General features: G+C 38.7%; 1 protein-coding gene across 15 annotated transcripts in view; it reads left to right on the top strand.

Annotated features, from left to right (window-relative positions):
- The window catches only part of SOX5 (SRY-box transcription factor 5), a 903293-nt gene that overhangs the window by 856454 nt on the left and 31964 nt on the right, over positions 1–14875 (top strand). For all 15 annotated transcript variants that reach the window (XM_074357827.1, XM_074357830.1, XM_074357824.1 and 12 more), the window contains one exon: positions 5042–5219. In XM_074357827.1, the coding sequence (XP_074213928.1) occupies positions 5042–5219 (178 nt within the window). The remainder of the gene's footprint in view (positions 1–5041; positions 5220–14875) is intronic.

The raw sequence follows: 14875 nt of genomic DNA, 5'->3' as shown, positions 1-14875 counted from the left end.
CCACATGCCTAGATGTCAAGTGATTTGCATTTCTCTAAGGCCTGACATAAAACAGCCATTACTAAATAGCTGAAATTCCACTCAGTAAACAATGAATAAATGGGTGGATGATTGAATAAATGTGTATGTTCTTGATCTTTGCCATTAGAATGCTCTAAAGTTGTTAACTACCAAATAAACGTTTGGTTTTCAATAGCTACTTTAGGTAAATATTTAAGGAAGTGGAATTTGGGGACAACTGTGATGTGGCATGAACTAGACCATCGATTATATAACGAGAATGAATAAAGATGTAAATAAAGATGAAATGTTTATTCTGGAGGGTATAGTCATTTGCACATCCTTAATGACACATCTTGTGGTCCAAGGTCCAGCATGTAGGTATAGGTCCCTGTTGTGAAGGCCAAGAGGGCAGCAGGAAGAAAGGAGTGGGCTTCTCTAGAATACTGGCATCTCTGTTCTCTAGTTCTCTATTGAAATTCCTTAGCAAAAAGTGATGGAAGGTTGAGGAGTGGGGACAGAGAAATAACCCTCCAAGATTCTGGAGAACAACTTTTCCTTTGATAAATTGTTTGACTTCTGTAACTAATTTGGTCTCTGCACATTATATAGTTATGAATATTATAAAGTTCTAATAGAGTAACATGTTCTTCCTAAAATGAACTTATGATTTGAAAACCATGTAAATGAAATATATTTTAATTTTATATAGCTTTTTCTATGGTGTTTGTTAAGTTTGTGCGGAATACCCCCGTGTTCATGATCACAATTGGTCTTTCCTCAGTGCATCTGAGGCCATATATTTGTGTCAAATTCTTTCCTTTATCTAATTTATAATTTATGTGTGGAGGGGGTTTTCATTGGCTGGGATGCAAATTCATTAGGATCTCCACAGTATTTCCAGTGCTGTGACCACAGGCCGATGGTACGTGAAGTGTTTTCTTCCCGACAAGTCATAGTAACTGTAAGTAAGTGGAACATGCCTGATTGCACTTGCTTTGCATTCTAGCCCAGACAGTGAAGATTAGGTGATTCTTTATGAGGGAAAGTTATAATCATGAAGAGGTTCCTCAAACTTGTATTGGCATGTACAAAATAGTACGTATTATACATGAACTCTTAGTATTTTTCTCAAAGAATAGTCTAACTTAACAAGTGTTTAGTATTACTGAAGGAAATTTTCAGCGCTATATAGTGTAGAGAACAGAGAAGCATTAAAAAAAATCACCAAAATAAGTTCACAATTTGTGCTTTAACTTTTAAACTAATATGTAAAATACCAAATGTGTGTAGTAGTTCATTTTATTGCGTGCGTACTGACCTTTATGTGGTTTATTATGTGATAGAATTATATAGTTAGGGCTGAACTCCAGAAAATACATTTCATCAACATCTTTTTAAATTTAAGTTTAAATTCGTCATGTAAATGAAAAGAGTATTGTATGCCGAGTCCAAAAACCTGGGTTTCATTAGACCTTTCTGAGCCTGATTTCCTCTCTGAAGTTATTAATTACTTTACAGTATTAAAGATTAAATAAATGATTTGAAATATTTATAATGAATTCTATAAATATGTGGAGAATAGCCTTCTGTTAGTTGAAACCTGCTTACCTTGGCTTACGCATTTACTTGAACTTAAATGCTTGCTTTATAATTGCCATATACAAGATTAGGGCTCTCAGCAGCTGCAGAGGATTCTTCTTAACTATTACTTTATGTAAAAATAAAATAACTATGAAATACGCTATTTTCAAGTTTTAACTGACAGCGTCGTTTAACAGTTGGACAAGTAATTAAAAGGAAATTGCTTTCCTCACTGTTTGATGGTGTACTTGATAGAAATGCTCTCTTTTGCAATGCTTTCCTGACCTTGAAAATTACTTATATTCTTTTATATGTAAATGGTTTATTTATTATTTTAAAATGTATGTTTTATTTGTTAAGAACATAGGTTAATCATGCTCAGCTTTCACATTTCTCCTAAATAATAGGATATTGCAAATGAAAAACAAAGTAGAAAAAGCCTTACCTTTGGTGTTTATTGTGTATATTCATAATCTGGAAGTGCATGTCATAAATAAATAGTTCACTTCCATTTTATAGTTAGATTTTTTAATTTTTCACTTAGTCAAATGAAAAATAATTAATAGAAAATGGGAAACTACTGTAATTTTTGTATTATTCATGAATAATAGGCATGTGGTATAGTAGCTCAGTGGTAAATTATTAAAAGAACCAAATTGTGAAATAATATCATATAATGGGTCAAAATTATTTATATAGTTACCAGTATGAGGATCAAGTGTGTGAGTTCTTATTAATATACCATTAGCCTGGTCAGAGAATGAAAGGGCAATTTTGAATGACATTTCTATCAACTTTGGAACTGTCAACCTCTATTATGTCCTTGGGGCTTTGCACTTTTTGGCTTTCAGACATCTGTGCTGCCTTGAATGGAGGAGAATATTAAGATTTCCAGTGGGTCTCTTGCTCTAATAAATGCTTTGGGTAGTCATTTTTTAGTATGCGCATGTAATAGTTCCTAGTGCTTAAAGCCAAGCATAGGACATTTTATCCCATCAGCGCCCAGGTCTGCATCATCTTCATAGACACCACCTTTCCCCCAATATGGACACTCACACTCTGTTTTCTCTTTGCTCATAAATCTCTGTTGCAACTCAGGGAATACGTTCCTTTCTTTCTGCACAGTCAAGTGAAGCAGCCACCTTTAATTTCTGCAGGTATCCCCTCGAAACTTGTACAAGAGTTGTGATGCTGTCAAAAGCAGTTTTCAGGCCATCGTGACAAAAGCCAGTAGTTTCATACAGAAAGTAGTGAGCAGGTACAACTTTTGACAGGGAGGAAAGTGCCGAGAATATTTATAGTTGCGTAGTAAACAGTTTATAAAACTCCTCTATGACGGGATATTTGGGCTGAATGGCGGGGAGACAATGTGAATTCTAACCCTTATTGGCCCACCGCGTCTCAGGAACGTTTGGCTTGTTACACAGATTCACGTTTTCACTTGTTATTGGTAGCATGTGATGTGTTCTGATAAAATTTTGAAGTTTGAGATAGCACTACATATTTTTAATGTTACCTCCTTATATTGAGGAAGCTTTTCAAAGGGTTTTGAAGCCTAATAAATTTTTTTTAATAATCTCCCTTTATAAGGCAGTATCTCTCAAATGTTAGTGTCCACCAGAATCACCTGGGAGTGCTTATTAAAACTCTACCTCCTAAGTTTCTACAGAGGAGAGAGAATTTGCCTTTCTAACAACTTTCCAGGTGGTGCTGATGGCACTAGTGCAAGGACCGCCTTTTGAGAAGTTCCCATCCATGCTGGAGGGAGAAAAGACACGTGTGTACTCCTGGGCCCTGCCGCCTTCTATAAGAATTACGGCTGACCAGCTCAAGTAGTATGGGAAGACCTAGGAATGATTTCTGCCCTGTAGTTTTTAAAATGCTTAAGTAAACTTTTCAAAATCATATATTGAGCCAGTCATGGAATTATCTGATTTTACTTCCTTCCAAGATTCTGTGAATCCATATAAATTTGGTATCATGGTCAATAATTTATTATGCATCTAGCATGAATCCCAGATTGCCACTTGAATTATCTCATGGATTTTCAAATAAATGTTATTTTCTCTGAAACAGAAAACAGAATGGAAAAAAATGTGTAAGAGTAAATTTCCCTAGCCTGTTTATGGGTTTCCTAAGTGAAGCTAACCATGGAATCAAATAACAGTAAGCCATTTTTAAAACTATAAACTTGAAATGTCATACTATACCATTTTTACCATTTTTGTTAAGTGATTTTTAAGCGTTTTGGAGTAGAAATATACATAAACTTTTGTACACATTAATTAATACATGCTTCCGTGTCACCAGGTCACACCATTTGATTCTAAATTGTCCCAATTTCAATAAATATCCTGCTACTACGGGTAGATAGTTCATGTTCTTAATTCGTGAAGATGAAACAGCAGCTAACTGGAAACTAAATTTTTCTACAATAGTACCTAAGTAAAGTTGGATATAATGTAAACAATAAAGCACAAATAAATGACACAGTATTCCAATTTTAGAGCACAGGAAACTTTCTCAAGTTTGCAGTAAAAAAAAAAAAGTAATACAATGTTAAGTTTTCTGATTCTTATATATTGTGATAGAAGTTTTAGTGATAATTGTATCCATAAATTTTACACATGAACTTACATAAAAGCTAATATAGAAGGGTATAAAATAGAATGTAAAGTATGTAAACTTGACCTACTCGAGTATAAGACAATTGGAAATTGCCATCCGTGCTGAACTGACCACATGCAGATCTGTATACCGCCATGTAGTCCACTGTAAAGAGAACCTGGGAAACAAATCGGATCTTAACAAATGTAACATTCATTGTTTAGAACAGTGTTGCATATAAACAAATAGTACATATTAGTATAATGTTAATTGTGTTTATTTTCATTTTTAGGTCAAACCCAAAAGTGTTTGTGTGAACCTTAGGAGAAAAGATTATTTCCTAGGAAAGTTAGAAAGTTTTCTTCCTTTTTGTATTTCCTATGGAGAACAGTTCTGATCGGGGTACACACCATTTAACTCCCCCATCAGGGATGTTCCAGGTACTCTAAGCACCTGGGTACAAAGATGCTTGGGATTCAACACCTGTTCTTCGGAGGTTGAAAAAAGCTATCTGCATCATAATTTTATGTGAATTGTGCACTGTCTCTCAATAAAGATGAATAGTACAAATAATATCTTTTTAAAGAATATTTCTAGGTGACATCACTTACATGCTTTTTGGATAGTTGAGTGCATATGTACTTTCTCTTATACAGAAGGTTTTTCATTGTATGTAGTTGGAAGTGTCATTGTTGACAGCTAACCAAACACGGTAATGTTCAGACTGAATGTTTAGATCACTGATTGGTGGAGTATTTGATGGGAAATGACAGGCAGTGTACCTGTGTTTTTCTAGGCATTTTTAATCAGCCTTTCCTTATCACAGCTCATGTTCTAATGATCATTGCAGGATGAAGTGGCACAGCCACTGAACCTATCAGCTAAACCCAAGACCTCTGATGGCAAATCACCCACATCACCCACCTCTCCCCATATGCCAGCTCTGAGAATAAACAGTGGGGCAGCCCCCCTCAAAGCCTCTGTCCCAGCAGCATTAGCTAGTCCTTCAGCCAGAGTTAGCACAATAGGTAAGTTCTGTTTCTTTTGTTCTTGCTGATTTTCTGTTTATGGCAATTGAATGAAAGCATCTTTTAATGGTAAATCACGCATACCCTGTGCATGGCTTTAGTTCCGTCGGAGAGTTGCATACAATGAACCTCATAGATCTGTTTTAAACATGCAATTGAAGTTTGTAACCGCAGTCCAAGTTATAATGTCCCCCCAAAAATCTAATTGAACTGAACATGTTTGTTGATGTAACTGATGTTCTTAAGTTTATGAAAAAGAGGCTTAACTGACTAATCACAGACAACAGTGGTTTCTGGTTGTTGTTAGGTGACTTGCCTGTTCAGTCACTGAAATTTATTTCCATTTTTTTTATGATGTGTGCAAAGTATACATTATGATGAAGCGCATTCTGCCTGGGTCAGCAGTCAACCATCAGGATGTCAAGTTCCTTTCCGTTCCATACTGCTTGAGATTTACTTGAACACACCAAAGTATTATAAAAAGTTGATCGCTTCATTTCTCCATAATTGTTATCTCAATAGAGTAAGCAAACATTAGAAAATGGCATTAAAAAAAAATCCCATGAATTTGATTTTAGTAACACACAAATTAAACTATAAATACTTCAACCCACATTTATTGATGTGTGTATTATTTGCATGCAGTTATGAGGAGGCTAGCACAGATCAGCCCTCAAGGAGCTAGGGTGTAGTTGGGGCAGAGTCTTACAGTACAAAGCAGCTATAGCGAGGGCTACTCCGGAGCACAGGTAACAGTCCTGCAGTCAGGAAGAGGAGGGTGTTGGAGTCTGTCTGGAAGGATCAGGAAGCCTGAGCTGGGGACAGGCTAATTCAGATGGAGCCTTGAAGAAGAGACATTTCAAGCTGTAAGACAAAACCTGGCATGAAATAGCATATTTTTTGAGAAATGCACTGATTTGGCTAGAATATAGAACGAGTGTGCAGTGGACAGTGATCAGAGTTAAAGCCAGAAGGGGCTGATGGAATCTGTTTGAATGTTATCCTAAGAAATTTTTGACTTTTTTTCCAGAGAGCAATCTCATCAGAACTTTAAGAAGAGTGTTATATTAACAGCAGAAAGAGATTGGAATCAGGGGGATCATCGATTTAGTGCAGGACAAGAGTAAGTTACATGACATAGGAATAAGCAATGATAAAGCAAAGGAGGGAATACATTGAAGACATACTATTAAAGAAGAATTGATATAACTTATCCACAATAGAGTGTACCTGGTGAGGTTCAAATTGGAGACAGAAGAGTCTAGGATTTTGAATTTATAAAATAGAAAGGCTAGTGCCTTCCTTAACTGTGAAAGAGAAGACAAGAAGCGGGTTTGGCAGAAGACATAAATATGAAAATTTTTAAAGTATTGAATTTGAAACATAAGGAGCCATGTAGGTGGAGAAGTTCAGGGGGAAATGGTCAAAGTAAATGTAATATGTGAAAGGAGTACTAGAGTTTTAAACATGGAAATTATTCCTTAAGGATGTTCTTGTATCCATCAGAGTAAACGAGTTCACCCAGAAAGCGTGTGTATGGCAGGAAGAGAAGTGAGATAAAGCATCTTAGGTATTACCTGTTGCATTAGTTATCTCTTACTGTGTAGCAAACTGGCCTAAATCTCACCAGCTTAAAACAACCAGCAGTGATTATCTCTTGGCTTCTCAGGATCAAGAGTCTGGAAGCACCTTAGCTGGGTGGTTCTGGCTTGGGCTCTGTCTTAAGGTTGCAGTCAAGCCGGGTTCCAGGACTTTACTGGAGATGGATGATCCTTTTCCAAGATGATTTACTCACATGGCTTTTGGTTACAGACCCCAGTTCTTTTCTCCATGGGTCTTTCTGTAGAGCTGCTCACAGCATGACAGCCAGCTTTCCCCAGAGTGAGTGGTCCAAGAGGCAGAGCAAAGAGAAGGCCACGGTGCATTTTATGATCTGGTCTCCAGAGTCACACACAGCCAGTTCTGCTTTATTCTTTTCATTGTAAGACGGTCACTAAGTCCAGCCCCACTCAAGGAAAGGGGAATGAGACTCCAGCTCTGAAGAAAGTATATCAAAGTGTCTTTGGACGTATTTTTAAAGCACCACACTTCTTTTTTTTTCCAGAGGAAAACTGATAAAGAGCAAGTGAGTGTCTTAGACTAGAATGAAGATAAGGCAGTGTCCTCCTTGCCGAGGACAAATTAAAGTTTGGAATTGGAGGAGTTATTTAAATGGTCTCGCATTCTGTAGAGAAGTTAAAGAACGTGGAGAAGAGCCTTGGGTTTAGCTGGAGCTCGTGGATGGTGGGGAGGTAGACTTGCTGGAGAGGCTTCAGTAGGATGGTAGAGCAGAACTCCAGTCATAAGGATTCGGAGAACATGAGGGCAGCAAATGCATCTGATATGTGACCAGCCTTTCTGTAAGCGCGGTGTTGAGAAGTGATTTTACTTTGAGAAGGCTGAGTAGAGCCAGGCTTTAGAATAGGAAATCTTATGTCTGTATATAAACAAAGACAAGTTGCAGAGACCTAGCAAGAAGAAATGAGAGAGGATTATCTTTGGAAAGAAGAAATGCCTCTTCTTTTCTCTAAGGCTGAAGGAAATGAGGGAAAAGGGGGTAAAGTTAGAGAAGTTGTGGAATAGACAGCCAGAAAGCGGAAGGGGTATATATTCAAATGCTTCAATCTCTACAAAGTTGAATTCCAGACTCTTTGCCAAGAGGAAGTCAGTCTGGGGCAGGGGCGGTGGTAAGGGGACAGCAGTGAGAAGAGAAACAGTGAAGCCTGAAGTTTTGAGAAGTTTGAGAAGAGCTTGGGGTATACGTGTTCTTTTTATCATTGTGCACCATCCTGTTATGATCTCTCAGTCACTCTTCTCAGCATCCTAAATGGACACCAAGATAAGATTTGCTTTCATGTCTTAAGCATGTAACAGAGAAAAATGTTTTATTTGGCAAGAATGATTCACTTCTGTACTAGACATAGAGGCCCATAAATATCATAGAGTTGGTACACGAGCTCCTTTTGCAGTGTCGCCAGAACTGGAGTATTTCACTAAAGGGATAACTAATATATTTGCATGTTTATCATGTGAGGATTTTTCACTTCAGCATTCCAAGGGTTTAAGTATGACAAAATATTTTAGAAAGGCAAGAATGTATTTAACGACATTTATCATCTGACTTTTTCCACTACTAAAACTTCTCTTATTTTTTTTCCCCTGAAAAGTCCCTTCAGCACATACACATTGCTCATATTTTCCAAGGATTTGATGCCACTACAATTTACTTTTCTCTTTTCAACACATGCAGATGTTGAAAGCTGAAACTGTAATGAGTAATAATGTAGTTGGATAAAAGCTGTGAGCATTAATGGTGTTGTAAAGGTCACCCCTGAAAGAAGAATTAATGTGTTATGCCATTAATAAACCATGGAAAATTGTGAACCAAAAGATAACTTAAGTTATCGTTAATGACATGGGGCTCTTTGCTATATATCTATTAGCTACAAATATAGAAAGTGAGTTTTTGAGGCTGGTGACCAGTATTACAGTGTATTCTGTAAGAATGCTTTTGATAAGGTATGCAGGTGATGGGCAGTTCCAATGAAAAGGGATCCTTAAAAAGCATGAATAGTTCAGAAGAATGATGGATAATTTTAGAATCTTGTGACCAGATGTTATCTTTCCCTTACTGGCCGTTTCCCCCCAGGCTGTGCCATACGTGTAACACTTCAGACTTTTCTCAAAGCAGGTTTAATCTATTTTCTCACTGCAGCTCATTTTCAAATTATGGATCTTTAACTAGATAGAGCAAATATCCATACCATCTCTTGAAAACGTATTATTTTCCAGATAAGGAGCTGAGGCCTAAAGGGGCCAAGTGCTTACCCAGGGCTTCTCAGGAGGCCCCTGGCCCAGTGTAGACAGTCCTGGGAGTCTGAGGTTATTGCCTTTGTTTTAATTTCAAGGAGACACGTGTACATGAAGACCTGGTAACCGGCCCAGTGGGGGTCGAGGCCTCACGGTCGTGGTCCCTGGGCTCCATGCTTTCATTTCATTAGTCGTTGCCTAGCGACAGCCTCTCTGTACCGGTTGTTGTTCTCAATCACCTGTTTTCCTTTCCCTCATCCATCCCATAAATGAGTGTTGAATGTCTTCTCTCTGCCATACAATTGCTAACTCTGGAGGGTAAGTAGATAAATGTCTTGGACTGGGGCTTCAGAGGCCTGTAGTCTTTGTTCTGTCCTGTCTTTGGAAGACATTAAAACATATTCTTACCCTTCATTCCTCAGAGGCAGTAACGCATGAAAATTAAAACTTTACTGAGCAAATGTAGTAGATGCACACTGATTCAATGAAATGAGGGGAAGTACCTTCAAGTCTGTTAATTTGGTATTTTATTTCTACAACTTGCTAATTTAAAATACGATGGTAGGAAGGAGGTTAAACTTTCATTAGTTTGCATTTCTAAGGGAAAAAACTTCTATGAGGGAAAGGTATTAAACAAGAGTAGTATAAGAGTTTCATAGAAAGCCATTGGATTCTCAGGAAGTTAGGGATATTATTTAACATCAGACAGTTAATATTTGCATAGCACTTTACAGTTTACAAATTGCTTTCACATTTATTATCTAATTCTCATGAATTTTCACAGACAAAGAAATAGCTACATATCAGGCTGCCAAAAATTTGATAACTGACCTCAAAAATAGAAAAAAAAGTATTTGTTGAAAGTAACTTGAAACATATGTGCCCTTACTTTTGCCTATAGCTAAAAAGTTCTATGTAAGATAATTAAATGTAGTAAAAAAGAACTTGTATTACCCAGATAGCACCCGTGAAATCTATGAATTTTAACAAATCTGTGTCATATGGTACAGGCTTCTATTGATAGGGTGACAGAGATAATCAATGAACTTGGAATTCTAAAGGTAGATACTTTCAACTTGGAAATACGCATTTACTCCTTCAACAGGCTGTGGGCCAAAGGAATAAAAAACTGAAAGAAAAGAAATACTCTCAAATAGTTCATAGATTTATGTGCAGTACAAACTTAGAAAAACAAAAGCATTGTGAACAGTGAAAGCATCTCCAAGGTTTTGCATTAGCATGGAGGTGGGAAGTACTAATGATGTGAAGGAGTGTGTCTGGGGTATGTCAGGAAAGTCCTTACAAAAGGGGTGATGTTTGAGTAGATTTCAAAACACACCAGAAAGAAAGTATTTCAGTGTAAGAGAAAAGCTCCAGAGACAGGAGTGAGGGTGGGACAAGGAAGGCCTGTCCTTGGAACAGGAAATAGTTCGGTACAGCTTAAGCACAGAACTCTTGAGAGACCAGCAGGAAATGACGCGGGAAGGATAAGTAGAGTTGATACCGTGAAGAGACTTAAAGTATTTGGAATTTATCCCAGAATGATGTTTTGGGGAAAACATTAAAGAGTTTCGTGTTTCAAGATATTTGGGAAATGCTGCCTACTGCTTTTATCTCTTGAAGATTTGCAATGCACATTAACAGAGTCAAGATTCTGAGAATTCATGCAATGGAGAAACTGTTTTAACTATAACTAAGTATTTCCCACATTTCTTTGAACATGGAGTTTTTTTTTACAGTATATGTAGGTCAGCAGTTTAGGAAATGGCTCCTCTAATAGGCACAGTGAGAGATGAGTGTTTAATCAGGTAAAGTGAAGTGAACTAAATTCCCTTTTTTGGAATATTTCAGAATGCTGCATCTGGGAGCAGAGTAGGAAACAGATTCAAGGAGCGTAAGCTTGAAGACTGGGAAACCAGTTAAAGAGGTTAAGGCATTAGCCCAAGTGAGAGATGAGGTGGCTTCAGCGAAAGCAGGGGCCAGTGGGGATGGAGAAAAGGCACGTTTGAGAGCAGAGGAGGAGGCACAGCTCCTGCGCGTGGTTGCCGTTCATACACGTGGGGTACAGGAGCGCTCTGAGGTGGCTCCCGAGCGACTGGATGCGCAACCGGAAAGGGATTTGGGATATGGAAAAAACAGCCTGAGGGAGGATGATGACTTCTGTGCTAGACACGCTGCATGGGACGTTGCAGTGGAGGAGCCTGGGAGACAGGTGTGTCTGTCTGGAAGGCATGAGAGGTCTGAGGCAGGCAGTCGGTATTTTACAGCCATTGCGATCACCCCGCGAGTCTCGCGAGCGCACTTAAGACCAATTGCGGTATATTGGTTTGGAAAGCCGCCACAACAAATTACTATAAACTGGGCCACTTAAAACAAATTCATTCTCTCACCGTTTGGAAGCTAGAAATCCAAAGTCAGGGTATCCGTGGGGTGAGTTCCTTCTGGAGGCTGTTTGGGGGAGCCTGTCCCAGGCCTGTCGCCCAGCTCCCAGGGGCTCTGGCAGCCCTTGGTGTCTTTGGCTTGTAGATGCGTAACTCCAGCCTCTGCCTCCATCGTCACCTGGCCTTCCCTCCCCGTGTCTCTGTGTGTCAAATCTCCCTCTCTTTTCTCTCGTAAGAACACCAGTCATTGCACTTAATGCCCACCCAAAACCTGGGGTATCTCATTTCAAGATCTGTAATTTAAACATCTGCAAAGGCGCCCTTTCCAAATAAGGTCACTTCGCAGATTCAGGGGTGAGGACACAGACATACCTCTTTGAGAGCCACAGTTCAACCCCCTACAGGCAGCTTACTCCTTTTCGTCTGCCTTTTGTGGGCTCTTCCTGGCGGAGCAGCCGTGTACTCACTCCTTCTGTTTAGATCTTACCCCATCTACGATTGGACTTTCTAGTTTTTCCCTTTTTTTTTTTAACCCCTAAAAATATATAACAGGGGCCTTTTTTAATTGTGAGAATTTTGTTAGTTATGGTTAAGAAGAAACGCCAAGGTACAAAAAAAACAAATTGTGGTCAATTTAACAAGGTTATAGAATCTCACATTTCTTACATTTACGATTCCTAACCTGCATTTCCCAAATCTCACTTGAGGGGCCAACTGGCCTTTCCCCTGACATTTTCCTTCTAAGATGCTCACCAAACCTCTCCTTAAGACACACCCTTCCTTCTGGTCCTCTCCTAAAATGTAAATTGCTGCCGGAATATATACTGAAGGCAGAATAAGATGCATCAGATGATGATTTGGGGCCTTTTGACCTCTGATGGGTGACTGCCATTTCACTGGACCTCGGTACCAATGGGAAATTGTGTCCCCTCGCAGGTTTTATCACACTAGTCAAAGCCGTGCAACAGGACTGCTGGGGATGAGTACACAGGGAAAATGAAAGAGGGAAAAAAGAAAAGAATTAACATCTTTTACCACCTCCTCAGGTGTACCAAGTGTTATCTACATGTGTTATTTCATTTAATTCTTCCATCAACCTTATGTTCATTTTACAGTTGAGAGAAATGGAAACGCAGTGGAATTAACTGTTATAATTTGGCATATATCACACTTCCTAAGGAGTAGAAACCCAGATCCATTTGAATCCAATGCCCACATTCTACCTAAGTCACTCTGCCATTTTGTGAATAATCTGACAGTTACTAAACAACTGTCATTTATTATGTGAAGAGACCATATTAACTCATTTAATCTTTACAAATTCATGTTTTTATCTAGTGAGGTTGTTTCTGTTTAACCAGTAAGACAGTTGAGATTTATAGACGTAAAACAACATGTATAATTTATATAGCTAGGAAGTAGCAAAGTTAGGATTTTAATTAAGGCTTGTCCAACTCCAAAATGTTAATATTTTTACTGGTGATTGAGACCTTAGACCAAATCTAAGGGGCAGATTAAGAAAGGATCCCAGGCGAGGATATGAAGATGGAGGAATCAGATATGGGAACCAGGGCTAAGATGAGAAACAAGGAAGGAAGGAGTTTCAGTAACAAAGGAACTGTCAGTGCCTGGAATGGGAAGCGTCCCTTGGTTTGGAATTTGAAAGAGCAATGGAGTGGAAACAAGACTATAGCAGGAGTGGGAGCGTGAGGGAGGGAGTGGGGAGTACGAGCTAAAGCTTTGAGAAGCTTGGCTTGGAAGGTGAAGAGACAGGATTGGAAAGACAGGGCAACACAAGTGGAGAGAGACTTTATTTGCTTGTTTAAGGAGGAGAATCTTAAGCACTTACAAGTTGAGGTGGTAGAGATGGGAGAGAAGCTCAAGGGGATGATGTAAATGTGAAAGAGAATGACTGGTAGAGAGTTACAGAAACCCAGAGCACGGATTTAGGGGATTTGCCCGGAATAAAAGGGTGGGCACCATTTTCACTGAAACAAGAGGAGACAATGGGCATAAATGGAGATAGATTTGAAGCTAGCCTGGTGTAGGAGTTGGGATGGGGCCGGAAGGTGAGAGTTCAGCCTTCTCGATCTTTCCAAAATCAGAGGTGAGACCATTTACTGAGAGAGGGAATCAGCAAGGCTGGGAATTTGGTGACTGTGATAAGAATAAAATGTTAAGAACCAGCAAACAATCCAATTATGATCCAACCCTGTAATATATAAATGGCTTTATGATTTAAGCAGATACAAATGTTAGAATTTCAGATAGCATTTTAACTAAAGCTCCAGTCTCTGAAAGCAAGAATGTCTATTTTAAAGTGAACACCTATTTCCACCTGCACGGGAACACACACCTCAAATTGGAACTAGCCAGTACAGAACATATGTGTGTCTGTCAGTTGTTCACCCCCGTCATAATTTGCATCCTTTTTGCATCTATATTAATCATTTTTCCTACACAGTGTCATCTTGGCAGTGCCTAAAAAGCATAAAGAATTCATACTTTTGTTCAGTGCCAGGTGCCAACCCACTTCAAATATACTTGTGCTCTGGAGAAGCCAAAGAGGCTACAAAAACGCTTGGTACCAGGTTGTACATGAACAGGGGTTAGAGGAGAAGGAAACCAGGCTGGTTCTCAGAAGGATCGTAGACCAAGACCATCACTGTCATTTAAGACCGCATTTATTTCTAGAGGAGCAGTGTTCATGAACAGAGTAAGTTCAAGGCTGTTCAAGATAACTGTCAAGTCAAGGATGTGGAGGATAAAGATGAGGTTAAAAACAACCAAAAGCTAAAGTAAATATTAACCCTAAAGTTCTGACCTAGGTTTAAATAGTTGTTTATGATTCATATTGTACTTCTAATGAGCAAGGATGTTTTGTTTTGTTTTCTAATAAGTTCCACTGAGTTTAGCATGGAAAAGCAAAATGTGTAGTAGCTCTCAAGACTCTCCTTTCTATTGGCTGCCCTGGGACTTACCTTTCTGCCTCAAGATTAGAGGTCTAATCTGTATGTAATAAAGGGGAAAAGACACACGGACCACTTAGAAGCATTCCAGCACTGGAGCACTGCACTCATCTGACATCAGCTTCTTCGACAGAAATGTTTAAGCAGCAAGAAAGTAGTCTATGTTTTTTGGCAATCAGCAGATCAGATAGAAGAGTCTCGCAGTACGACGAGGATGTGTAATCTGACATGATTAGACAAGGCTCTTTAGTACCAGAACATTCATAATTGAGACAAAGAAAGAGTATTAATAACACTTTCCTAACACGGCAGTTAGCCATTTTATATTTCCTTTCTTTAATCTTAGTGTTTTTCAACAAATCATGGGATTTAATAGCGTGTTTTGGCAGATTAGAGGATTTATGGCCCAGATGTTTTTTGTTCTAAAAATGGATTAGGGTGTAAAGTTTGCTGGAAT

This window comes from Camelus bactrianus, chromosome 34 (assembly GCF_048773025.1).
Source record: "Camelus bactrianus isolate YW-2024 breed Bactrian camel chromosome 34, ASM4877302v1, whole genome shotgun sequence".
NCBI lineage: Eukaryota > Metazoa > Chordata > Mammalia > Artiodactyla > Camelidae > Camelus > Camelus bactrianus.
Note: the sequence above shows the minus strand (reverse complement) of the source record. Positions and strands in the feature narration are given on the sequence as shown.